This window comes from Oxyura jamaicensis (genome assembly GCF_011077185.1).
Source record: "Oxyura jamaicensis isolate SHBP4307 breed ruddy duck chromosome 7 unlocalized genomic scaffold, BPBGC_Ojam_1.0 oxy7_random_OJ86, whole genome shotgun sequence".
In the NCBI taxonomy this organism is placed as follows: domain Eukaryota; kingdom Metazoa; phylum Chordata; class Aves; order Anseriformes; family Anatidae; genus Oxyura; species Oxyura jamaicensis.
This window is the reverse complement of record NW_023304048.1, coordinates 1-25,612: the sequence shown is the minus strand read 5'-3', so window position 1 is coordinate 25,612 and position 25,612 is coordinate 1. Positions and strand designations below refer to the sequence as shown.

General features: G+C 68.6%; 2 protein-coding genes across 3 annotated transcripts; both read right to left on the bottom strand.

Moving 5' to 3' along the window:
* Nucleotides 1-215: 215 nt before the first annotated feature.
* LOC118157587 lies at nucleotides 216-3,696 on the bottom strand. 2 transcript variants are annotated; one of them, XM_035311982.1, is made up of 3 exons: nucleotides 2,753-3,696; nucleotides 1,731-2,471; nucleotides 216-1,501 (listed from the first exon to the last, which is right to left on the bottom strand). In XM_035311982.1, exons 1-3 carry the CDS (start codon nucleotides 3,667-3,669, stop codon nucleotides 730-732), a joined length of 2,430 nt encoding a protein of 809 aa, XP_035167873.1. In that variant the 5' UTR covers nucleotides 3,670-3,696; the 3' UTR covers nucleotides 216-729. The 2 variants fall into 2 exon arrangements, with proteins under 2 accessions (XP_035167873.1, XP_035167874.1); XM_035311983.1 differs by lacking the exon at nucleotides 2,753-3,696 and having other exon boundaries at nucleotides 1,731-2,554.
* ASIC4 (acid sensing ion channel subunit family member 4) lies at nucleotides 3,280-25,591 on the bottom strand. The gene is made up of 10 exons (XM_035311985.1): nucleotides 24,278-25,591; nucleotides 7,181-7,325; nucleotides 6,965-7,092; nucleotides 6,618-6,777; nucleotides 6,402-6,458; nucleotides 6,159-6,312; nucleotides 5,706-5,797; nucleotides 5,422-5,501; nucleotides 5,167-5,271; nucleotides 3,280-4,984 (listed from the first exon to the last, which is right to left on the bottom strand). The coding sequence occupies exons 1-10, from the start codon at nucleotides 24,851-24,853 to the stop codon at nucleotides 4,865-4,867; spliced, it is 1,617 nt and encodes a 538-aa protein (XP_035167876.1). The 5' UTR covers nucleotides 24,854-25,591; the 3' UTR covers nucleotides 3,280-4,864.
* Between the last annotated feature and the right edge of the window lie 21 nt (nucleotides 25,592-25,612).

Below are 25,612 nucleotides of genomic sequence, written 5' to 3'. Positions count from 1 at the left end.
TGCAGCACCTGAGCCGGGAGCATCTCAGCTGTACGGTGTCCCTGCTCCTTCCTTGGAACCAGGCGCAGGAACGCGTGTTTGAACGCACGGGTGTTAACGCTGGGATGCCAACCGTTAGCTCGCCCCAAATATTTCTATTTCTGATCTTCCCCGAGCACATCCTTAATTCCCTTTAGAGGCGAATCTGGGGCAGAAGGGAGCGAGGCGGGTGCGGGTGCGTTACAGATGCGTTTATTCTCCCGAGAGCAGCGCCCGGAGCCTCGTTTGATCACGCGCTGGAGGAGTATCTGATGCTAATGTAAAGCAAACTAACGTCAAATGAAGCTGGCTGCGAAAAGAAACCCTGGGCTGTCGTTCCCTCCTGGCAGCAGGGTCTAGATGGAGCTGCTCTCGTCTCCTTGCTGTGCGCCCAGAGTTAGAGCTGTTTGCGTGCTTAAAGCTTTGCGCTACCCAAACCAACGAACCGCCCCCTGCTCGAGTGAGCTAAGGGCAAACTGCAGTTCCCGTGGCACTTCTGGAAGAGTTCATTGGCAGCCTGGCCTGCGGATGGAGCCCCTGGGGCCACGGCACCGGGTCTGGGGCAGCCCTGGGAGCAGGACAGCGGCAGGTGAAAACAGCTCGCCTCGGGGCCCGTGCTGCCGGAGGGCTCCCGGGGCGCATCCCATCGCCTCGCTGGCAGCTGTCCCAGAGCAGCCATGCGTGAGGCTCGGCCTTTCCTTCCGCCCGGCCTCACTCCGGCTCCTCCAGGATGAGGTTTATTTTCTGGCAGAACTCGTCGATGACGCCGAAGTCCCTCTCCAGCACCCCTGCCGCTGCGCGGATGCTCCCGGCCAGCTCTGCCCGCGCGCCGCGGGACAGGTGAGCCGAGTCCTTGGTGACAAAAAAGATGTCCAGGGCCAGGCAGAGCCCGAGGAGGAGCTGCGTGGCCGTCCCGGCGAGGCTCACGGCACGGCTGGCCCCAGCCAGCGCCGCGCTGGCTTTGGCCACACTGCTGCCATTGAGGACGCTGCGCCCCAGCCCCGTCACCACCCTGAACACCCCCAGGATGACGTCCAGGCTCTCGTCCTTCCCCAGCACCTCCAGCAGCCTCCGCGCCCTCTCCACGTGCTCCCGGCTGCCCGTGAACACCTCCGCCTGCGCCCCGAACTCCTCCAGCAGCGCCTCCGCCCCGTCCTTCCTCGCCAGGCACCCGAGGCTGTCGCTGACGGTGGCGGTGGCACCGACGAGGCTCCCGAGCAGCGAGACGCCGAAGCCCACGGCCGACAGCAGCAGCGCGGTGCCCAGCGCCGTGGGGGCCAGCAGCAGCCCCGCCATGGCCGTGGCCCCCCCCGCCACCCCCAGCGCCCCGCCGGTGACGTTGGCCACCGCCGCCGCCCGGTGGCACCGCTCCGTGGCCTCCGCCGCTCGCCGCATGTCCCGCAGGCAGCTCCGCATGGCGTCCCGGGCGGGCAGCAGGGACAGCCGCACCGTGTCCCCGATGGTGCTCCGCATGGCTGCTGGGCTGGGGCGAGACAGCGGGGCTGTGAGTCTGGGGCAGCTTCAGCCGGGTCTGCCCAGGGCGCAAGGTGCCTGGGGAGCAGAACCCGCGGGATCTGGGGACCTGGCCCCTGGCCGGGGCGGGATGCGGGGCTGGGGGAGCCCAGGAAGCGTTTCCCACCCCGCCACCCCCCGTGTCCCCCACCACCACGTCACCCCGCCGCTGGCAGTGCCCACCCCGGGGCTGCGCTCACCTCTCGGGGGTCTCGCAGGAGAGCCCCCCGTGGGGCAGGGCGTTCTCGCAGACGGAGTTCCTGGCCGTCTCCCCGCAGCAGCCGTAGCGCCCGCCCCGGTAGGGCTGCCGGTGCCTCAGCACGATCTCGAACTCGTACTCGATGCTGTTGGCGTTGAGCAGCGCCTTCCGCAGGGACTCGAAGAGGGGCACGCAGCGGTCGGTCCATATCGCCGCGCCGCCGCCCCCGGCCCGAAAGCTGGCCGTGGCGTAGGTGATGTCGTGCAGGCCCAGGAAGTGCGATGCCTCGTGGATGAGCGTCCCGGGCTGCGAGTCCTTCTCCAGCTCGCCGGGGGCCTGCCAGAAGAGGGGGCACAGGTAGATGGTACGGTCCCAGGCGTTCTTCTTGACGTAGGCGTAGGACCCGGCCCTGCGGGGGTTTTTGCGGAAAGCCGCCTGCTGCAGCTGCGAGACGAGGCTGCGCAGCAGCTTCTTGGTGAGCATGGCGTAGCGCTCCACCCAGCCCTCGCCCCCCTGGCCCTCCCCGGCCAGCACCACCACGTCCTTCAGGTTCTTCATCAGCACCCGGTCCTTCCTCAGCGCGTCCTCCAGCACCTCCAGCGCCGCGCGTTGGGCTCGCCGCGCGATCCCGCTCTCCTCCTCGCTCAGCTCCTCCGACACGTCCTCGCTGCAGGGCAGGGCGCAGCACGAGCTGCCCGTCGCCGCCTTGGTGTGGATGAGGGTGGCCTTCTGGGGGGACATCCTGGAGGGGCAGCTGGGTCAGGGCACGGTGGCGGGGGACTCAAAGACCCCAAGGGGACCTCTAACGGTGCTGGCAGCCTCCTCCACAGGCCCCCCCCGGCCTCCCCCCGTCCCCTCCCTGTGCCGCAGGATAGCCCAGGAGGAGGCAGGAGAGCCCTGCTCCCCGCAGCACCGGGGATGTTGCTGCTTTGCCCCCCCTCCCAGCCCAGACCCCATCCTCCACCTCCCACCTCTGGGCTCCAGCAGCACCCCCGGGGCCCCACCGTGGTGCCCCCACCTCACCTGCGCCGTGCCCCCGGCTGGGGGACGGGTGACGGAGGATCAGACAGCTGGCGGCCCCGTGAGAGCGCAGTGCCGGGGAAAGCAAGCAGCGGCCTCTCATCGACGGGGCTGTGCCTGGCGCTGATAACGCGCCCGGGAGCCGCGGGGGGCCAGCACCGCTGCCGGGGGCACCCCAATGCCCAGCACCTCCTGGCAGAGCCCCGGCCACGGGCAGGGCTGCGGGCTGCAGCCCCGGTGTGGGGAGCACCCACCGCAGCCCCTCTGCCCCCCTGGCTCACGGTGAGCTTCTGGCAGCCCCCGGGGTGGGCAGAGCCCGACCTCCCCCCCCGGCACCGCCTGCATGGGGCTGATAGAGCCCGGCCGGGTGCTGCCGCGGCGCCCGCCCTGCCACGGCACACCCGTTGTGCTCCAGCCCGCGGAGACGTGAGGGCTTCTGGTGCTGGTGTGCAGCGCAAGCACAGCTCTTTTTGGGGCTGCATGAGGATCCCCAACCTCCGTGCCCCCCACCCCAGCCATGCAGGCAGCTCTGGACCTACTTGTGCCTCTTTATTAGGGAGCTTTTGTACATCTATAAAACAGTGACGCACACCTCCGACGGTCACCTCCCGCCGTGCCCGCGCCCACCCTGCCCGGGGCTCGCTCCCGCTGCCAGGGAGGGGGCCACATCCTGCACCCGGCACCCAGGCACCCTCCTTCCCCCTCTGGTGCTGGGTGGGGGGCCCGGCACGGCCCCGGCTGACGCCTGGCATCGCTGCGGGGATGCTTCTGCTTGCACCCGGGGGGTGGTGCAGGAGCACGTGGTGGGCGCAGGGTGGCTGTTCCCTGGGGCTGGGGTCCCACGCCACGCGTGCCACCACCCACGGGGACCAGGACACCCTCCCGGGCACACCACTGTGGTGGAGGGGCTCCTCCTGCATCTATGGCTTTGGCCACGACACGGCTGTGCCCTCACGGGTCTTGGGGCACTAGGGATGGGACCCAGCCTGGCTCTGCCCCATCTCCCCCCGGTGTCACCAGTTCCTGCCGCGGGTCCCCCTCTCTGCCGTGTGTGCGTGTCGAGGGGGGCTTTGCCAGCCGCCCCCCCCCTCCTGAGATATTTTGGGGCTGTTTGCCCTGCGCTGGTGTCTGCTACACTGGAGGGGGAGGAGATGTCCTACAGGAAGGGGTCACCGGGGGGGTCCTGATGGGGTCCTGCCACCCCCCCTGTGCTGGGCACCGGGCACCCTCCTGACCCCATCCGGGCTGGGGGAGGCACAGCGGGCGCTCAGCACCCGGGGGGGGGACGTGGCAGGGCTGGGTACGTGCACGGTGCAAAAGGGCGGCTGTGCCTGAGGACAGTCTGCTTTGGGCGATGCACGGGTGCGGAGAGGCTGGAGGGGGCTGTGGGGCACTGGGGGGACAGGGTTTGGGGCAGGAGAGCGGGGAGAGGTCTGCGGGGCTGGGGGCTAACACTGGAGTGGGGGGGGGTCACAGTGCAGGGGTCTGGCTGGGAGCAGCTACGGGGCGGGGGGCTGCAGCCCTGGGGGGGCTGCGTGGGGCTGGGGAGGGAGGGGAGATGGTGGTGGGGGTGTCACAGTGGTGGTGGTGCCAGGGGCCGGAGGGGCGGCAGGGTGGTGCCATGCAGGTGTGACTGCAGGTGGGAGCCCCTGACCCTGCCACATTCCCTGGGAGGGGACCGGTGGTCCGGGCACGGCCCTCCCCGGGGGGACGGGGCAGGGCAGAGACCCCCCAGGAGGGGTCAGCAGGGAAGGGCCTGGAGGGGCTCGCGGGAAACCCAGCTCCTGGCATGCTCTGCATCACGGGGGCCCCTCTGCTCCCCCGAAGCCCCCCTGGCATGCAGCTGGGGGCCCGGGGCTGCTCTTGCTGCTGGACGGGGGGCGCCCCCCCCCGTACCGTGTGCTTGAGACAGGGCCGACCCCGCACGCCGGGGGCAAGCGGAGGGGCTGGGCGGAGGGGCTGGGGGCCGCGGCGGTGCCGGTGCCCAGGTGGCTCCGGTGGCACGGCCAGGGGCGAGCGGCGCGGCCGCTCCCGGTGCCGCGGTCCCTCTCCGTGAGGACGGCGGGGAGGGGACGGCAGGGGGTGGGGGCTGGCCGCCCCCTGTCCCCCGCTGGCCTAGCAGGCGAAGTCCTCGAAGACGCCCTGGTGCGGGTAGTGGTGGCGGTGGTGGTGGTTGGGCAGGATGCCCGCGTTGTAGGCGCCCTCCACGTGCCGGCCCAGCGTCTCGCAGGGGCTCTGCGGGGACGGCAGCATCAGGGGGGTGCCCTCCTGCCGCCGTCCCTTCCCCTCCATCCATCCCAGAGCTCAGCGGCCCGAGGCCACCAAGCCCCTGGCTCCGGGGAGCAACGTCCCGTCCCCACGGGGCTGGGCTGACCCTGCCCCGCTCCCTGCCCTCGCAGCCCACCCCAGCAGGGTACCTGGTCCTTGAGCTCCTCCAGCCCCAGCGTGGCGATGCTGCCCGAGGGCTTCTTCAGGGGCGGCTTGGAGCGGCGCAGGACGCGGCTCAGCCTGTCGCGGACCACCTGGGGGCAGAGGGGGTCAGCCCCAGAGCCAGGCGCAGCCGGCACCCCGCGGGAGCACCCCGCTCTGCACGGACCCGCAGGTGGATCCCCCTCCCCGGGGAGCCTGGCCCCTGCTCGGCACCTTGCCATGCCCCCGGGGGCTCAGCGCACCTCGTAGATGTAGTCCAGGATCTCCAGGATGGTGAGGATGCTGGCGCCGATGAACAGCCCCATCTGTCCCCCGATGTCCCCTGGGGAGGAGAGGGGAGAGCGGGTCACCGGGAGCTGCTGCACGGCCCCTTTGGGCTGGGGAGGGAGGGCAGTGCCGGGGCAGCGGGACGGAGGGGGACGGTGTGGGGATGGGGTCAGGGGCTGCAGGACAGGGGGAGCAGGGGCGCGCAGCAGAAGGGACGGGCAGCTGTGCGGGGGGTCCCGCAGGAAGGCTGGGGAGTCACCAAGAAGCCCGGCAAGGTCGTAGGCTTTCTTCTGCTCAATGGCCTCATAGTTGAGTGCCTCGAAGAAGATGTCCAGCACCAGGAAGTTCTCCCTGTGGGGACACCGTGGGGCCGGTCACCACCCGCATTGCCCACAGCCTCCCACCCACCCCGTCCCAGGGTGCTCCCAGGGCCCTTGTGAGCTACAGAGACTCAGTTTGCAGGGCCCTGGGTGCGGAGGGGACACAGAAGGGACATGTCCTGGTCTGGGTGGGACTGCGGGGTGGGGACGTGCAGGCTGGGAGGACACCAAGGAGATGGTGCCCCCCCTCTAACCACAGCCCCCTGGGGAAGAGGATGCTGCTGGGGCCATGCATGCCAGACCCTGATCTCCCCAGATTTCCAGTGTCCCCACCCCTGTGTTCCTCCAGGAGCCCCCCAGCCCCCTGCCCAGCCCCAGCCCCGGGGGCTCACCGAATGTAGGTCTCGTTCTTGTTGTACTTGCGGGCCAGGTAGCGCGCCGAGCCCTTGTTGGGGATGCGCACCATGGAGATCTCCTTGCCGTAGCGGGTCAGGTTGCACGGCGTGGGGCAGCTGCAGCGCTCCTGGCTGTCCTCCACCGCCGCGTCTGGGGGCACGCACCGCTGGGCACGGCTGCACGCACCCCCCCCGAGCCCCTCCCGGGCCGCCCAACCTCCCTCCCGGCCCCGCACCTACCCAGCGTGTGGTCAGCACACTCGATGTACACGTTGGGAGAGCAGATGGACTCGTTGCCTGCGGGGAAGCTGCGGGTCAGGGGGTGGGAGTCTGCCCCCCCCCATCCCCATCGCTCCCCTAGAGGGGCAGGTGGCCGATCGGGCAGGGGCTGAGCGATGGGGTGGGGGTGACCCTAGGGTGCAGGCTGGAAGGCGCAGGGGGAGGGAGGACCCTCACCTGGCATGTGGACCATGCGGCAGTGGCAGCTGCGCACCACGGCCTCCTTCTCGCACTGCAGGCGGCAGGCGGCGATGCTGTAGGTGTCGTAGCCGGGCAGCGTCTGCTCCCCCGCCACGCTGGCCCGGCAGTTCCCCCACGGCTGCGGCAGGTAGGTGAGCTGCCGGGGCGAGAGGGCATCGCTGCGGGGCCGCACGGGGCTGGGACATCCCCGGGGCCGTGGGACGTCGTGCGCCGCCCGGCAGAGGCTGGGGCCGCACGGGGCGAAGCGGCACCGCTGGGAACGGCACCACCCCGCGGTCCCCCCCGCTTGGCCCCATGGGGCCAGCCCCCTGAGCTGGCCTTACCCGCTGCTCCTGGCAGGACACGAAGGTCTGGAAGCCAGGCGAAACGCCGAAGCCCAGCTGATGGATGTAGGGCGGCTCGTCCTGGCTGTGGATCTGGACTCGGATGCCAGCTTCGAATGATGTCTCGTCTGCGGGGGATGGAAGGGGAGCGTGGGCAGCCGGTCCCTGGACAGCCCCTGTACCCCGGCAGCCCGCGCTGCCCGCAGCCCCACTCACTGGTCTCCCTCCAGATGGGCAGGTATTCCTCCTGCTGGATGTCCAGCATGATCTCCAGCCCGTTGCCCATGCCGCCCTGGCGGGTGACCCGCGGGTTCCTCCGGTCCCCGTTGAAGGTGTAGCATTTGCCGTAGCGCGTATAGACCTGGGGACAGAGAGAGGGGGGGTGAGGGATGGGGAAGAGCTCGGGCAGGGCACTCTGCAAGCCGGATAAGGTCCAGGCCCCCCTTTACAGTCCTGCAGGGCCCCTGGGGCTGGTGCCGGGCACCCCAAGTGGGGACTCACGGGGACAAAGTGCTGGGGGCCGCAGCGCTCGCCCTGGAAGCGGCACTCCACCAGCATGTCCTCGATCTGGTGGCCCAGGCGGTGGAAGAAGCTCTGCATGGTGCGCTCGGAGCGGCGGGGCGGCAGGAAGCGCGAGTAGTTGGCCAGGCGCGTGAGCCAGCGGCGCCGCTCGTCCCCCAGCACGGCCAGCAGCTCGGGCACCAGCGAGCGGTCCTCCCGCGAGAGCCCCAGCCACTGCCCCACCGAGTAGAGGTCGGGCTTGGTGAGCTGCAGGAAGCGCGCCCGGTTGGGGTTGCAGAGGGTGACGGCCGGGAAGCGGAGCTGCGGCGCCCGGGCCAGGCGTGCCCGCGTGTGCACGGGGCGCGAGAGCAGGTGGCGCAGGCGGTCGGTGGCCCCGGTGGCCAGCAGCCCGGCGGAGGCCAGGAAGGCCAGGCTCCAGAGGAGGCGGCGCAGGCGGGACTGCGGCCGGGTGCCCATGTAGTGCAGCCCGGGGATGCGGGTGGCGCGCAGGAAGCCGCCCTGCGCCGGTGCCAGGGCTTCTCCGTCGGGGCAGCAGGAGAGGGGCAGCGGCATCGCTGCGCTGGGGGGGCTCCTGCCCGCTCCCCGCTCCCCGTCTCCCTCCCGGGAGGCTTTTCTGCTCCGCACCTTCCCGGAGCTGAATGTGGCAGGCGCCTTCCCGAGCTGTGACGGGCGACGGGAGGGAGAGGAGGGGGCTGGTGCAAACGCACGCCTTCCCCCAACCTCGATTCAGGAATGGAAATTTCCTCCCCGAGCCGGGCCGGGGGGGGGGGGGGGGGGGTTGTGCTACCCCAGACAGCCCCAGCACAGGGATGCCCTGACCCAGCCGTGCCATGTGCGCCCCTTGCCCAGGGATGCTGCACCCCGGAGCACCCCTGCCCACTGCTGTGGCCCCGCAGCCCCCCAGAGCCCCGCGTGCCCCCCAGAACCTCCCTCCGAGGGAGGCACGAGGCGGCTGCGGGGCCGGGGGCCCTGCCCCACACGGGCAGGACGGTGCCAGGCCTGGAGGGGGGGCGGTCACCTCCCCGCTCCCCGCTCCCCGGTGCTGTACCCCAAACCCCGCAGCGTGGGGGCCCCCACCCCGTCCCCGCGGGGCCGCTGCTGCGTGGGAGCCCGGCGGGCGCTTTGAAGTGACGGCTGCGGCTCTGATCACAGCGGTGGCGGCGGCGGGGGGGGGACGGCGACGACGGCGACGAGGACGACATCTGCGCACCCCCGGCGGCTCCTCAAAGGCTGGGGGCTGGCGGCGGGGGCCCGGCTGCCCGTCAGGGGCGCTTCGAGGCGCCGGCAGCGGAGCGGGGGGGCCCCGGAGGGCCGCGATCCGGCAGGGGGCAGCAGGGCCCCGCTTTTGGGCAGCCGGACCCGCCGCGCTCCGCCCGTCCCCGGCGGCGTCCGAGCCCCCCGGTGCCCGGTCCCCTGGGGGGGCGCAGCCCGAGCTCCCCGGGGTGCGGGAGGGCGGCGGGGGGGCTGCCGGAGCCGCTGCCCGGGGATTTATTGCGGCTCGGAGAGCCCGAGCCCGCCGGCCTGATAGCATCAGCGCCTGGCGCGCCGGGGCAGCGTGGATATTAGTTTTCTGTAAGGGGAGGGTGAGCTCCCCGCCTGCGGGAAATGTCATCTCTCCGCTCGCCGCCAGCTCCTGGCGGCTCAGACGTCGCCGGGCAGCATCGCGGTCACCAGGGAGAGGGGCGAGGGATGGGGACAGGGCGCAGAGGCGAGGGCACCTGGGGACACGGGCCGGGGCTGGCAGGGAGGAGAGGTCCGGTGGTGGTGGTGGGGGCAGCGGTGGCCTCGTCCCCATCTCCATCCCCGTCCCCTGCAGCCCCAGGCAGGCAGCACGGCGCGGGGTGTGCGGGGAGGGCAGGGGTGCCCGCGGCGCCCAGCTGAGTTACTCGCTTGTCGGCTGCCGGGGTGCCGAGGACAGCTGTGAAATCTCGCTGGCGAGAGCACAGCACAGTCCTGAAGGGCTTTGGCTTTCCAGCATGACAAACCCAATTAGGTAACGGGGAGCGCGGGAGGAGAGGGAGGAGGAGGAGGAGGAAGGGCAGAGGAGAGGCTGCCTGCTCCGGGAAGATGTTTCTTTCCCCGCAGCTGACCCAGAAAAGTGCCTCGCAGGTTGGAATGGAGCACGCGTGTCCTGCCGGGCACGGCGGCTGGGGGCACGGCCCCCTGGGCAGCCTGCTCCTCTGAGGGGGCACCCAAGGGTGCTGCGGGCCTCGGGGCTGCGAGGCAGGGCTCCCACACCACCTCCAGGCCTCCCCGCTCTGCTGCCACACACTGGCATCCCCGCGCAGGGGAGACCCCATTAGGGAGGTAATTTCTCAACACGATTCCTCATTTCCCTGCTCTGTGCCGTGGAGACACTTTGACCTTGACAGAAATAGCTGCCGGCGCCTCGGCAGGCAGATCCCAGCCGGGGAACTCTGCTGCTGGGGGGCTGAAGGATCCTCCTCCTGCCCCATTCAGCCCTGGGACCCCGCTGCCCCCACCCCGTGGGGCTCCCCCTCCTGCCCCCCCCTGGGTGGGCACCCCACGGATGCTGGTTCCCGGCACCCTGAGCGCATCCTGCCCGCAGCACTGGGGTTTCCCATGGCAGGGGGCACCGGGGCCGGCCCCCCGCATGCCCGAGCCCCCCCATGCCCGCCGCTACAAGCCCATTGTGCCTGCCTCCGGCTGATCCCGGCTCACGCAGGTATTTCGGCGGCTTACACGGCTCCCCACGGTATTTAGCCTCTGGAAGACGACGTTAAACATTGCAAGCAGCGACAAATCCTGATTGCTCTGCAGAGACAAGAGGCCGCGCTAAGCTGCCAGCCGCGTGTTCGCATGCAAAGGAGACGAGCTGCAGCACGCGTGGGGCGGGCACGTCCCCCTCCGGCACGCCTGGGACACGCGGTCCTGTCCTGTGCCCCCCCGGGACACGCAGCCGGCAGGGCGCGGGCACGATGCGCAGGAGCGGACACCCCCCGGGGACAAATGTCACTGGGCACGAGGGGGACAGGGGTGGGGAGACCCCAGTGGGCTGCACATCCAGGGGAACCCGGGGGTGTCCTTGGGTACAGCAACCCAGCAGCAGCTGGGGCAGGGGCTACAGAGATTGCAAACGGTGCTCCCTGAGTGAGCACAGGGAGCTGGAGGCACGGGGTGCTGCTTGTCCTGGGGTGATACGGGCAGGGCTGGGTCATGCCATGCCCACAGATGCTGCCCCCACTCTGCTGTTGCCCCCCCCCTACTACCAGCCCAGGCCGGGCTCTGCTGGAGCCCCCCAGCCCCCAGCTGTGTCCCCGGTGTCCCGCTCCCCCCCCCCGTGGTGCTGACAGCCCCCGCCTGGGTGCCCACGGAGGGAAGCCGCAGCGCTGACGCCAGCATTGCAACTGCCCGGGATATGAGATCCGCTTGGATTCAGCAATTTCAACTCATTTCAAGCCCGATTCTGCAGCAATTTTCTGAGCCAGTGGGACGTTTTTGCCTCTGCAAACGTCCCTCTCACGCACGGTCGCACCGTTTCCCTTCCCCACTCCCCGGAGGGGTGAGGACTGGAGCCAGTTTGGCTTCACCCCAGCTCCAGCACCGGTGCCATCGCCCCCCACACCTGCAGCCCCCCCGCACCATGTCCTTGCCCCACGCAGGGCTGCCGCGGGGACAGCTCCTGCACCGCGGCTGCCACCTCCACGTGGTCCCCAGGACGCCTTTGTCCCCAAGGAGGGCCCTCCAGCACCGAGCTGGGCTCCGCTATGGGATGTTCCGCATCCCCCCCAGCATCCCAACCCGCCTCCCATAGCCCCGACCCGCGGGCACACCCTGGGGGGCTGCACCCCCCCTGCCACTCCCCGCGCAGATGTGCTGGGCCAGCCCGTGCCAGCTGAGCCCCGCGGACGTGTCCCCGGAGCCAGCAGGGAGACGTGGGAGCCCCAGCGGTGCCAAGCGCGCTCGCGGCTGGAATACCAAGTGCTCAGCTGTGCCGCGGGCTGCGCCGCCAGCGGGGCAGAGCTGGGGCACCCGGACCCGCGTGGACCCTCGGGGCCAGCACGCGGCCACCTCCATCAGCACGGCGAGCTCAGCGCTGTGCTTCCCCCCCCCGGGGGCGTCCGGCCCAGAACCTCGCAGATCTCCTGGTTTCCAACCTCAATTTATTCACGGCCGGTTTGTACCATTTGTTCTCGCGCCAGCATTGTCCCCGAGCTGAAATAGCTCTCTTCCCTCCGTTGTGTTTACTCCCTTGATGTATTTATAAACAGCAATCCCATCCTCTCGCAGCGTTCCTCCTGCCAGCCCGCACGTGCCAATTGCTCCCGTTTCCTCTCCTAATTCGGGCTCTGCTGGCCGGCACAGCCCGCCTGCCCCAGGCAGCAGCTGCTCCAGCGCCGTGCCGCGCTCAGCCCAGGGCTCGCACGCTGCTCCTGCCAGCGCCCCGGCCACGCAGACCTGGGGACGTGCCCTCTCCGTCCCCCAGCAGCCGTGGGGCAGCATCCCACCCGGGGCTGGACCGCTGCAGGAGACTCATTTTGCTGCTCATACACCCCTGGCACGGGTTTGGCCTGTGCCAAGCCGCGCTCCTGCTGTCCCCGTGCACGCCTCCCGCGCTCCCCAGCCCGTTTTGCATCCCCAGACTCCCCCACACGCAGCCCCCGGGCACGCAGCACACATCGTGCCGTGGAAAATCGCCGTGATGGGCTGCAGCCCAGCCTCCCTGCTGCGCACCAAACAAAAGCATGCCTGGAGCAGTAACTGGGCTCTGGGTACCGGGCTCCCAGCGGCGCCGGGGGGACGCGGTGCCATGCGCTGCGTGGCGTGGACGCAGCCGGTCGGTGCCACTTGGCCGCAGGACCAGGGGGCGGTCCCCAGCCCTGCGGCTTCATGCCCAGGCCCAGTGCCGAGCCACCCCTTCCCCTGGGGGAAGCAGCCAACACCGACGTGGGGCAACAGGGTCCCTGGGCCCCGACACGGACAAGCCTCGCTCTCTGGCTGCTGTCACCCCGCGTGCCCCACGACGTTGTCCCCCCTGCCACCCGATGCTGGTGGCTTTTGGCTGAGAGGCAGCACCAGCTCCTCAATACCACCGGCCCCTTTGCATGCAGCCCCATGGGGACCACGGGGCCACCACCGGGCAGCAGGGACACTGGGCTGGGGACACAGCGGGAGGCACCACGGTCCCCACTGCTCTGCCTGCCCCGCGCTGCAGGCAGCAACATCCCCGGGGAACGCTGCTCTTTGAAAGCAGCTGTGCAGGCAGCCCCGCGCCCGTCCCCAAAGGGTTAACAAGCAATTTCCTTTGCTGACAGCTCCGAGACCGTTCACTATCGACTGCGGGAGAATAAGAGGGGAGAAGCAGCGAGATAAAAAGGCAGCAGAGCTGGCACCGCCTGCTTAATCCCAGCGTTTAATCTGCTGGGGCAGCGCAGGCAGCCTTATCTCGCCGTCCTTCTGCTGCTCCATCTCATTACGGCTCCCACGGCTGCGCGGCCGCACCGCCAGCGAACGCGGGAGCCGAGCTGGGGCGGCCAGCCCGGGGCAGCAGCTCCTGCCAGCACACCTCGCCGCCCCCCCGGCCGCAGCATCCACGCCGGCTGGCACCGCCGCGCTGCTGGCACGGCACCCGCGGCTGGCACCGTCCCCCCGCCTGGCCAAAGCGGGGTGAGGGCACAGGGGATGCGCTGATGGCGTCACACGTGTCTGTGTCCCCACACACACACTCTGGTGGCAGAGAGGCTCCGAGCAGGGGTGGCCACGGGGTGCCCCTGGGACCCCGCAGGTGCCGGCACAGGCACGGTCCCTCCAGCCTTGTTGTTATCTGTAAATCCGCAGCGCTGACTCTGTGGGGATGAAGCCGGGTTGTCACAGGGGTTATCCTGCTGCCTGCGGATGGGTTTACGCTGATAAGATTTATTGTCACCCCGGCTGAGAGGCTGCCAGCGCCGCGCTGCCTGCTCCCCCAGCTGAGCGACGGCAAAGCTGTGCCACCGCCCGGGGATGCTGTCAGAGCCGCCGGCGGCACCGAGCCCCAGCCCAAACCTCTCCCTGCCCTGGTCCTCCCGAGCGTCCCGCCGTGCAGAGGGATGCTGCGGGCTGGATGCTGCTCCCCGAGCACATCAGGCCCCGCGCGGGGCTGGAAGTGCTGTGCCGGCACCCGGGCAGTGGTGCGTGCCTCTCCGCCGGGGTCTCGGGTGAGCCGTGCCCCGGTTCCGGCAGCCCATCTGTGCTGCCTGAGATCTGCTGACGGTGCTGGCAGCTCAGCTCCTGTCACAGCTCGATGGCTTCGCGGCTTCCAGCGGGCTGGGGCTGTGATGGGGAGCCCCCATCCTGCAGCTGGCCCTCGGCACTGCGCGGGAGCCGGGGCTTCGTGCACGGGCAGGAATACCCCAGAAAGGGGAACGCGGCCCCAGGGAGCCCTGCCCAAGCCCTGTGCCTGCCCCCCTGCCACATCCCCAGTGCTGATTTCCCTGGGGCCCGCAGGGATTGACCTGAGCCACCTGGAGCAGCCACGCCATGGCTAAATCTGTGAGCAGGGGGGAAGGAAGCCACCTGGCAGCATCCCCCCTGCTCCCAAAGTCTCCGCGCGAGCCCTGCACAGCCCTCACCACCCCAGCCCCTGCCCCATTCCCTCCTTGCCCCCTCTGCCCGCTGGCCAGCGGCTCCCCGGGGCCCTGCTCTCCGCACCAGCACGGATCTGACAGCAGCATGTGGGAGCGGCGGGCAGCACGGCGCACACAAACAGCCCGGGTCCCCTCGGCACCCTCGTCCCCGGGGTCAGCGCGGGGGCCAGGGGCACGGCGCAACGCGGCGCGCGTCGGGACAGGAGTGAAGTGGGGTGATCACAGCCCGGTGGGAAAGGGCTCGTTAATAGCTGAGCCCTTTTAGTAGAGATTAGGGAGCTGCACGGCTTTGATCTTTGATTGCCAATTTGCATCTTGAAGGCGCTGGGACCTCATCCAGCCTCAGCGCAACCCTTTGTGGTTATCTCGTGGCTAATGGATTTGTTCTTAATGCTGGAGCGTGCAGGCTAAAGGCTGATTAAACCCTCTCCACGGCACTAAATCAATGGAACAAACATGATAGGGGCTGGCTTTCCCCAGCCCGCGCGTTCCTGGGTGCGGGGGCCGATGGATGGAGCCTCCTGGCTGGGTGCTGGGGGGGGGGACACCCCTCTGGGGGCTGCAGGGTGCCCCCGAGGAGCCCAGGTGGCAACCAGGGCCCACGCAGAGAAGCTGCCTGGGGAGGGGGCCTGGGTGCAGGCTCCAGGACGGGAAGAGATGCTCCGAGTGGTGCCCACACCTGGGGAAGCTCAGCCCCACCGTGCCGGGGGCTGTGTGGGGCTGAGCAGGGTCCCTGGCACAGTGCACACGTGTACGCCGGTGCTGCGGGGTGGGAGAGGAGCTGCAGGGAGGCCGGGACCAGTGCCTTGCTGGGTACCAGCACAGGGGGAAAGCCCCCGGGATGCTGCTCGGAGCAGCCCCGTCCTGTCCCCACGCCGTGCCCCTGCGAGGCTCAGCCCCACGCAGCAGAGGCTGCTCTGGAGCAGGCGGGCTGCGGCACGGAGCCCGCGGGATCACACGCCGTGATTCCCATCTGCAAACTTTGCTATTGAATAATCTCCCCTCCGCCAATATTTGCCAAGCTTGGGAGATAACGTGGCTACAGAAGTCGTCAGTGCCAGCATTTCAATCTGCCCGGGCTGGCGGCAGTGTCCCCATGCTGCCTGCCCTGCGCAGCCCTCTGTGCCCTGCTCCGAGCTGCCTGTGCCACCCCTGCAGAGGTCCTGCAGCAGGTGAGGCCGGGCATGGTGCGGAGATCCAGCTCCTGCAGGAGAAGCCCGGAGCGCTATCAGCCTGGGGAGTAAATTAAGGTCGTGTCAGGCGATAAGGAAACAGGATGGCGGAGCAGCAGCAGCACAAGGGGGGTCAGAGCCTGAAAAACTCCCTCTGCAAGGCAGCTCTACCACGATAAGATCAGGCAGGCACCTGGGGATGGAGTGGCTGTCACTGCTGTGTGCGTCAGGGCTCCAGGGATGGCACCATGCACGCTGCCGGGATGGGATGGGATTGATGGGATGGGATTGATGGGGTGGGATGGGGATGGGCAGGGGGCCATGGAGAGGCAGGGCAGGGAGAGCTGCCCAAGCAGCCCTGGTTTATCCGGCCCTGTCCTCGCACAGCAGCACCGTGCCAGCAGGGCAGGAACAGCCTGCGAACCTCTGCCCGTAATTAGCACATGTATGTGCAGACACTCTCTGATGAGCGGGACCTCAGAGCCAGGCTGCTCGACAGCGTTCGCACCGCTCCTGCCTCCTGCTCCTCCTGCTTTTCACCTCCCTGGGGCCGGGCAGAGCAGGGCTGGCCGGCACGGCACAGCGCGGGGCACAGCGGGGTGACAGAGCCGGCTGGGGACAGAGAGGCCAGGCGCAGAGCACATGCCACCGGTGTAACCCCTTCTCTCTGCACGAGCAGCCACAGCGGTGGCCGAGCAGCCAGGGCATAATTAATGCTCACATCCATCTCGGATTTGCACAGTGTCCTCAGTCCCCAGGGAGGCGGCTGCTCCCTGCCCTGCCCGGGGCAGCTGCAGATGCCGTGCCAGCCCTGCCTCCTGCGCAGAGGTGGCCTGGGGACAGCCCCGCTCGGGGGCCACCTTGGCTGCTCAGCTCCAGCTGCTGAGCGCTGCAGACAGATGGAGACGCTTCCCTGCTCCCACGGGGCCCTGGCTCTGCGCGGCGCCCTCCCTCCTCTGGCTGGGGAGAAATAGCACAGATTGCAGCTCCGGAGCGAGGGCAGGGTTGGGGGCAGGCAGCCAAGCTGCTCCCATCGAAACCTCTCCTGGCAGCCGGGACGCCCGGCCGTGCCCACCCCCGTGTGTCCAGGACGGGCCAGCTTTCTGCACGCCCCACTGCTCTGCGGGGCACCCAGCTCCTGCCTGCCCCCGCCTGCTGTGCTGGCCCTGGCGGGCATCCCCAGCCCTCAATCAGAGCCGTGCAGCCCTCCAGCACGATGGGCACCAGGAATTACACTGCTAATGAGCTGCTGGCTGGAGGGCTGGCAGCTAGTGATTAATCAAGGGCTCTGGTTGATGAGGCTGGTGCCAGCTCCCCCCTCCCACCCTGGGGCCCCGGCCCCGCACACCCCTTGGGCTCGCGGCCGGCGGCGTCTCTGAGCTCCCCGACGCAGGCAGGGCACCCGCCGCTCTCCCGGCTTCTGGCTTTCCTGCCCTCGCTTTTCACCTCTGCCTGTGTTCCCGGCTCTGCAATCAAGAAGGTAACCTTTTGTTCCGCTGCAAGAAAACCTGTTGACTCCATCAAAGCTCAGCCGGCGCTTAATGGCCGTTCAGCACGCGGCGAGCGCCTGCTCCCAGGGAGGGAACGGAGAGCTCGGGGTGCCCAGGACCCTCCCCACCTGTGTGTGCTGCCCGTGGGGGACCGGCTGTGCGGGCACAGAGCCCAGCTTGGCCCTGTGGCCCCGCTCCTTTTCTCCCTGCTGCAAGTCGGCAGCACACAGAAGGGGCAGGCAGTGCCCTGCCCGCAGCCGTGCTAGCGCAGCACACCGAGGGCACGGATCAGTGCACAGAGGGAAGGTTTTGCAGCGTAAGCAAGGGACAGCCCCGGACATCAGCCCGCAGCAATGTGCAGGGAGCTGCGAGAAAGCAGCTCAAGCACCAGCCGGACTGCTCTCCTGCTGGGAAGCCCTGCCTGCCTTCCCTCCCCTCGCAGGGTTAGGAGGGCACCGAGGGATGTTTCAGCACCTCCTGCCCTCGATGCACACCACCAAGCTCACCATGTGCTGCCCGTGCGGCCCTGGGGCCATGCAGCACAGCGTGCCCTGGGGAAGAGCTTGCCCCCTTCTCCCCAGCTGCATTTGCAGCAAGGAAGAAAAGGGCAGCGATCAGCAAGGAGCAGGTTAGAGAGCTGCGTGTTCTCCCCTGTTGCGCAATTAATCATGAGAAGTTTTTCCTCCTTTCGTGCATGAAACGAAATTTGGCAGGGCGCTCTGACCACAGGGACGTGCTGCTTGCTCGCCAGCAAGAACCCAGCCACATCTGGCCAAGAAATAACCTCAGCACATCCCCCTGCGTGCGGGCGGGGAGATGCCGGCAGGGAAACCCGGCGAGCAGGGCTTTGTCTGCAGCCACCGTGCACAGAGCATCCTCAGCCCCACGCCGTGCACCCCTGGGGACAGCGAGCACGGGGCAGGGAGGGGACACGGTGCCCCAGGGGAGATGTCCAGCTCTGCCGGAGCCCCACGGTCCCAGCGTGCACCCCCCTTCTCCACTGCCCCCCTCCTGGCCGTGCCGCAGCCTCAGCCGGCTCTGTGCGGGCGCTGAGCAAGCCCCAGCCTCCCCAGCAGCGCTTCAGCTATTTGTTATTGGAAAAAGGGGGAAATACGGTTTTCGACAATTATTGTTTTTTCCACCTGACTGGCTGCAAACTTGTTAATTTTTTTCTTTAATGTGTGAACAGTGTCGACGGCAGCTGCATGTGAAATGACTCGACGCCCTATCTGCGGGTCCCTGGCTGGCGTTCAGCCCTCGCACCGCAAACATTGCCTTCTATAAATAAAGGCCTATATCTCATCAATGGCAGAACAGCAGAGCTTTATATAGTCGTCTTACATAAAACCGTCTCTCTTTATGGGCTTCAAACCATTTGCGTCACTTAGTGCAGCTCTGTAAACCTCCTGTTCCGGCGCGGGGAGACCCGGCCCCGCGCCCCAGGCTGCCCGCGGGGTGCCCGGGAACCCCTCTCCTGGGGACTGCCACCCCAGGCCGGGCCAGGTGGCAGCTGCGTCCCCCCCACGTCACCGCCTTGGCACGCGGCTCCCCGCAGCCCGCCCGGCCTTGGCACCGCGCGCTGGCACGGCAGCCGGCACCGCCAGGCAGCACGGGGACGGCCAGCTGCGTGCCAGCGCTGCGCCCTCGCCCTCCTCCCCCTGGCGGTCCCCGTCCCGTGTGGGGCAGGGCTGGGGGGGTGCTGGGAGGTGCCGCCCTGGGAGTTTGGGAGCGGAGGGCGCAGGTATTGGGACAGGGTGCCGGGCTGGAGGGATCTGCTGCCTCCCTGCAGCTCTGTGCTGGTGAGCGGGGACAGGAGCCGGCTGTGTCCCTGGGGTGCCTGGCTCCACGTGGCAGAGGTTTCCCCTCGGGCTCACCACGAGCATCTGCAGCCCCCATGGCCCCAGGGGGGCTGGGGATGGCTGCTGGGGGCTGCAGTGATGCCCACACACAGGGGAGCCCCCAGCCCATAGCGCAGGGGCAGAGCTGCAGAGGCTGCGGCGCCCCTGGGAACACACGGGGGGTGTGCTCCTTCTGCTCGTGGTGCTCAGGGGGCCGTGTGCCACACAGGTGCATGCACACTAGGGTCAATGGCAGCCCTCCTTCTGCCCCCCCTGCGGGCCCTGCCCCCCTGCCTGCCCCACTGTCCCCACAGCAGCTGTGCCACTGGGATCCAGCACCCTGTTTCGGCGAGCCCTGGGCGTGCAGGAGCAGGATGGACACGGGCAGCCAAGAGCATCGCTGGGGGCCCACGGTGTGTGCTCTGCGGCTGCCCCCGGCGCCTCCTGGCCAAGGGAATCCTGCCACGGGTGACAATGACACATAGGGGACAGGGTCTCAGCACAGCCACACAGTGTCCAACCCCGGTGCTGGCACCCCAGCCAGCCCTGCCCCATGCCCCCAGCACCCCCAGCCAGCCTCCTGCACCCCGTGAGCCCCCCCGGCCCCACCGGCAGTCAGCTCGGCCCTAGCCAGCCCCGTGGTGCCGTGCCCCACATCCCCATGGCCCCGCAGCCCCTGCACCAAGCCCCCACGGGTGCCCCGGCCCCAGGGGACAGCGGTGTCCCCCGGTCTGCCCAGCCCCGCACGTGGGGCCGGCCGCGCGGCACGTCCCGCGTCCCCGGGGAGCCACACCAGGCGCGGGCATCGTGGCCGCTGGCTCCCCCCCGTATCGGAGACAGGCTTATTAAGTGTGTGATATTAAATTACCCAGATAAGAGTGTAAGAGCTTTTAAAGTCAATTCATTAAATATAATTATGAAGAGAGCTTTTTTATGCTCACGGTGATCCGATCTCAATCAGGGAGACGGTGGGAAAGCCGCCGGCTCCTCCAGCATCTCCGCTCCCCCGCCGCGCCGCCCCCGCTCCCCCACCCGTGGGCTCCCGCAGCCCTCGCAGCCCACCCGCTGCCTCGGGGACCGGTCCCCACGCTGCCACCAGGGCTGGTGCCACCCCGCGTGGACGGGCATCGAAGCAGGCTTTTCCCCACCACGGGCCCGCTTCCCGGCAGGATCCCACCCTCTCCCCGTCCCGAGTCCTTAGGGAGGTAAGGATGCAGCCCAGGCAGATGGGGTATGAGTTGCTCTACGCTCCCACATAATTCAAGGTGCCTTACAACATATTAACATCTACCAGCTACGCGGGGGCTGTCCTGACCCGCGGCCGGACCCAGCACACACGGCTCGGGTGTCCCCATGCCAGCCCCTGGCACCGGGCGCCTCTTTGGCACCAGGGCTCTCTCCTTGAGCGCTGTCAGCTGCGGCTGCACGCCGGGCCAGGCTGCCCTCCCTGGGGAAAGCCCCGGGAATCGGGCCCCAAAGGTAACTCAGGGGCCCTGCACACCTCCCACCTCCCGATCCATCCCAAAAGCCAGCCAAACCACCGCGACACCTTGTATCTCCTTGCCATGGAGCCCCGTGACCCGCTGCGATGAGGGGCTCTGCGTTGACACCCGTGGGACCAGCCAGCCCCTCAGGGTCCTGCCACGGCACCCCATAACCCGATCACCCCGCATCCACCAACCCTTTGTGGCTGCACCCCAAGGCCTGGGCACCTCGGGGGTGCGCCCCGGGCTGGGGTCCCCCGCACGAGGCTCCGGCGGGGGCTTGGGAGAGCAGCTACCCACTGCTGGGAGCTGCTGGACTGACATTTATTTTTAGACGTGAATTGTATAAATTAGCATTTCTCAGCGGATTAAGCAGCAGGAATTGTGTAAAATTAAATGGCAACGAATTGCATTAAAGTCCCCCGGTTTCTGGCACAAGCAGCGCCTCGAGCCGTGCCCGGGCGGCTCATGTGTAACCGTGCCAGAGCCGCCGCTGCTCCGGACAGGAGCACGAGGAACCAGAGCCCATCTGCGCCACCGGAGACACGGACCTGGGGATGTGCCAGCACGGCACGGTGACGCATCCTGCCCGGTCCTGAGCTCTGCTCGGGGGCTGCAGCGAGCAGGAGGGTGGCCTGGCCGTGCCGGCACATGTAGGGCCAACGTGGAAGGGAAATGCGTGCCCCCAGCCCCCTGCTCCCCGTGGTGCACGGACCACAAAGAGGCAAGATGGGATGGCCAAACGCCCCCTTGGGTGAGCAGCAGCACCAGGCGGGGCCGGGGCAGGTAGAGAGGAACGAGCCCAGCTTTTTCCAGGTGTAAAAACAGGCTGAAAATGCGACATTTATTAAATATGGCTCTGGCGGAAAGGTCAGAGAGAGTCCCCGCGTCGGGAGCGGCGCTGATTGCAGGAGGCAGCTGGGGAAATGCCCTCCCCCCAGGGGGCGGCAGGGCTCGGCCCCACATGGAGCTTTGCAGCCCCCCCCACCAGCAGCACGCAGCAGACGCTGCCCACCCGTGTAGGGTTTTCTCCTGGGGGTCAGCTCGGGGTGCAAAGAGCCCCCGCACAGCCCACGTCCGGGGGGCCCTGCCAGGAGAGCCGGGGCCGGTGCCAGCTCCGAGGCTGCTGCCAGCTCTGGGCAACCTCTGCGCTCCCCCCAGCTCCAGCCCTCGCAGGAGCAGCCTCGGCAGCAGCGGCTCCCAAACAAAAGGCTTTTGACGGGGGAACGTGGTTTTGAGAGAGGCTCCAGCGCAACCACCAGCAGAGCCAGAGAGGAGCCAGGGCGAGCTGCAGGCCTGGCCACCACCTGCCCTGACCTGCCAAAAGCCACCTCCCGCTGTCCCCATCGCCGCGGTGCACCCAGGGGTGGCCGGCATCGCCCGGGGGCTGGGTGCCAGTGGGCTACCCTGTGGCCACGGGCCACCTGCCGCAGCTGAGCCCCGGCCCCGCGGGGACGCCTCCCGCTTAATGGCGCGGAAAGCGAGCTATTGATTTCCTGCACCACGGCCGCACGCCTCGCACCCTCCGTGCCGCAGCTGCGCCCGCCCGGCCGGGCTCAGCACCCAGCGCCCTGCCCCAGGCAGAGGGCGGCGTGCCCGTGGGCACGGGGCAGGGCCCTGCTGCGCACCCCAGGGAATGGGGCTGCCCCCCAGTAAGGGGTGCAGAGGGGTAGGAAGAGGCTCTGCCCAGGGTTCCCGGCAGCCTGCGCACGGGGCACGTTTGTCAGCAGGCTGCAGGGGAGCCTCGCTGCAGCTCGGTGCTGTCCCTGCCGCCTGGGGAGATTTACAGCCCAGCCGGGCTTTATTACACGGAAGATGCTTACGCTGGGGATTTTTCTCCCCATAGTTTCTTAATTTGCTATCCCATAAAGAATGAGGATTTGTGACGTTAAATAGGGGAAGATCATTTACCACTCGCGGCGCTTACTTAAAGGACCCGCGCGAGCTGTTTATCGTGTGCTCACCGGCTGCGAGCGGCAGCGCCGGGGGCCACGCTCCAGCCCGGCAGCGCTGCTGGCCCTGGCGGGCAGGCTGCCCATGGCCACCCACGGGCCGTCACGCTTGCGGCCTCAGGGTGAAGCCCACCGTGCGCACAGAGCAGGGGATTGACACCAGCACCCCTGTAAGCACGGCTCCAGGGAGCTGCAAGGGAAAACTTCCCTTCCCTGCCTCCCCTGGGGACACAGCCTCTGCTCTGGGCGCTGCCAGCCCTGCGAGCCCTCCATCCCTGTGGGGACACTCACAGAGGCACCCGCTGCGGTGGGCTTACAGGAGCTTTGTGAGCAGAAAGGCACAGGGGGCGCCCAGGGCCGGGAGCTCGGTGTGACGGCGGGCTGCGGCGCTGCACCGGGTGCTCCTGCACCGGGGCCACAGCTGGCAGGCACGGCGGCTCCCAGGCCCACACGTGGCGGCTGGGACTCACCCGTGCCTGCCAAGCTGCTCGCACCGTGTTTGAGTCATTCCCAGGAGGAGGCACAGGGGACAGATTCGGCTCGGGGAACGGGAGCAGCAGGCTCCAGCTGCAAATGGTGCGCTGCCACGGCAGGTCCCGCCGCTGCCTGGCACGGCTTTGGGACGTGCTGTGCGGCACAGAGAGGCTGCCGAATCCCTCCCCTCTGCTCCTGCCTTCCCTTCCCCTTCCCAAGCAGATGCCTTGCACCTTCTGCCCCAAGATCGCCGCTTTGCTCCAGGTGCATGGGGAAAGTGGCCAGTGAGAGGTGGCAGGGACAGCCCTGCCTGCTGACCACTGCGGGTGCCCCAAGCTCTGGGCTCCCTGTCCTGACGGCCCCTGCCTGGAGCCTGCTCCAGCACGCAGAGACGGCACACCGGACAGTCCCGGTGACTGTCCCCATGCATGTCCATGCTCACGGAAGCTTGTACCCAGCCCAAATCCCACTGCCATGCCGTGCTGCTACCCGACACGATGCGGGGCTCACCACGTTCCCACCAGCCAGCGTGGCTGACCCCACACGCCACGTGCAGGATTGTCCGGCACCGGGGCTCCCTGCGCTCTCCCCGCTGGATCGCACTTCTCCCCGGCACCCAAACTCAGGCAGCTCAGCTACAGCAGGCACAGAGCCCAGCAAAACCCCGGGAGGAGGGGGGTCGCCCTTGCTGCCCCCTGCTCCTCCCCACCCCACCGCAGGCAAGCGCTCCCCACAGCACCCCCGCACAGGGCAGCCCCTCTGCAGCACCCCCCCGAAACAGCACCCTGCACAAGAGCAGGCTTGGTAGCGATGGGCACGAAGTGAAGCAGGACGTGCTGCATCAGCCATTTCCAGCCCCACGGAGCCTCCTCTCCCCTCGGCAGACTGCGCAGCCCCCGGTATCGCATCCCCCTCCCCAGCACGGCGTGGGCTCCGGCTGGCAGCGCTGCTCCGGGGAGCGCAGCGAGCAAGCAGAGCAGCAGCCCCTGGCAGCCAGAGGAGAGAGGCGGCTCATTTCCAGAGTCATTACGGGCTGAAAGGGGTCCCATCAGGTATTCTGCCCGTCCAGCACATTTATTTCCCCAAACCACAGCGGGGATTTGTGATTCCAGGCTCAACATTAGCGAGAGCCGCACAGTCGCGGTGCCCGGCTGGGAGCTCGCTGCCTGGGTGGGCACGGTGCTGCTGGGGTCTGGGGACCCCCGGCTGCCGGGGGCGGCCCCCAGGCACCCAGATGTGGCCATGGCCCGGAGCAGACCCGCTGGGGGTGCTGGGCACGTGCATTTGCACACACACACAGACACGAGTGTGCAATGCTGACAGCCTCCCGCATTCACACACATCCCAGTGCCCACCCCTGAAGGCAGGAGGGCTCTCCTACGTGCAAAGGGGTCCCGGCCCCCCCATTCCGCTCTCACTGTGCAAAACGCCCTGCGACGGAGCAGCTCAGCCCACAGCGAGGAGAGGCTGGAGCAGGGCTCCACGCCACCACTTTCCCCTTCCCGCATCTCGCCCACCCCGGGGACCGCTGCGCCCCGCTCCCCCATCCGCCCCCGCTCCTGCCCACGACCCCCTCCTGCAGCCCCGGAGCTGCCGGCAGCGTGTTCCTGCAGCAGAGAGCTCCCACGGAGGATCCTCTCTCTCTCTCCGTGCAAAACTTGGAGGGAAACTCGAACACGGAGAGATGCAAAACTTCAGCAGCCAGAGCGAGCCGGGGAGCCCCGCTGCGGCGAGGCACGGCGGGGTCAGAGCCCCCCGTGCCGGCGGGGTCCCCGGAGCCGGCTGCGCACTCACCACAGTGAAATCCCGGGAGGAGCAGTTCTCGCCGCTGAAGTTGCAGCTCTTGAGCATGTCGTCGAGCTGGTGGCCGGTGCGGTTGACGATGTCGGCCATGTCGGGGTCGGGGTAGAGCAGGTCCGTGGCCTTGTGGCCGTCGCGGTCCTTGGGGGGCAGCCCGGTCATGTTGGCCAGGTGGAAGATGTCGGCGTCGGTGAGCGCCGAGTGGCGGTAGCGGTTGATGTTGCAGATGGTGATGGCGGGGAAGACCATCTCGCGGATGGCCTCCTCGTCCAAGGCCATGACGTGGGGGTGCTCCAGGTAGAGCAGCGCCGACTTGGCTGCCTGGTAGAGGAAGAAGGCGAGCGAGGCCAGGAAGGCGAGCGCCCAGAGGGTCTGGCGCACGCCCAGCCGCCCCGAGCGGCAGATGTGCCCCAGGCCGTGCAGCGTGCTGGCGCTGGCGAAGGCGGCCAGGTCCCGGGAGCGGGGCCGCGCGGGCTCCTCGATCAGGCTCTCCTTGTCCCCTTCTTCTTTCTCCTTCTGCTTCTCATCCTCCTCGGCAAATTTGATTTTACACACAATCTCAATCGGCATCTGCCCCGCGCGGCCGGCGTGCCCAGCCAGCGGGCTGCCCCCCGGCACGGGCACCGGCCGAGAGCCCGGCCAGGCGCTGGGAGGGGGCTCGGGTCCCCCCCAAGCCCCAGCACGGCGCCGGGAGGGCCGAGCCGTCTCGGGAGGGAAGCGCAGCCCCTCTCAGCAGCTCCGAGCCGCCGCTTCCCTCTTGTCTCACTAGTCGATCGTCTCCTTGTGCCTTCGCTTATCAGCACAAATACAGCTGTCAAAAACCCCTCTCTCTCCTCTCCCTCGCGCTGTGTCTCTGCCTCTCTCCTTCGCTCCTCTCTGGTTAAGACCCCGGCAGATACAGGCAGCATTTAGGCATCATGTGCTAATAAAATCCAGGGAATACTTAATAATTCAAGACATGTCAACATTATTTCATCGTCAAATAAAGAGCGAGCGCCAGAGAAAGAGGCAGTGTGAAGGGCCCGGCGCCTCCGGGGCAGGGGGAGCCGCTCTGCGCCCTGTCTCCAGCCCCGGCTCCCAAGTGCTGCCGGAGCCACTTGTTTGAATGGCTCGGGACCTGCCGGAGCCGAGCCGTGCCGTGCCGAGCCGCGCCGAGCCGTGCCGAGCCGAGCGGAACCGCGCCGCGCCGAGCGGTGCCGAGCCGTGCCGCGCCAAGACAAGCCCTGCGATGCCGTGCCGTGCCGTGCCGTGCGATGCCGTGGCCGTGCCGTGCCGTGCCGTGCCGTGCCGTGCCGTGCCGAGGCGGGCGGGGCACGGTGCCTGCCCCCC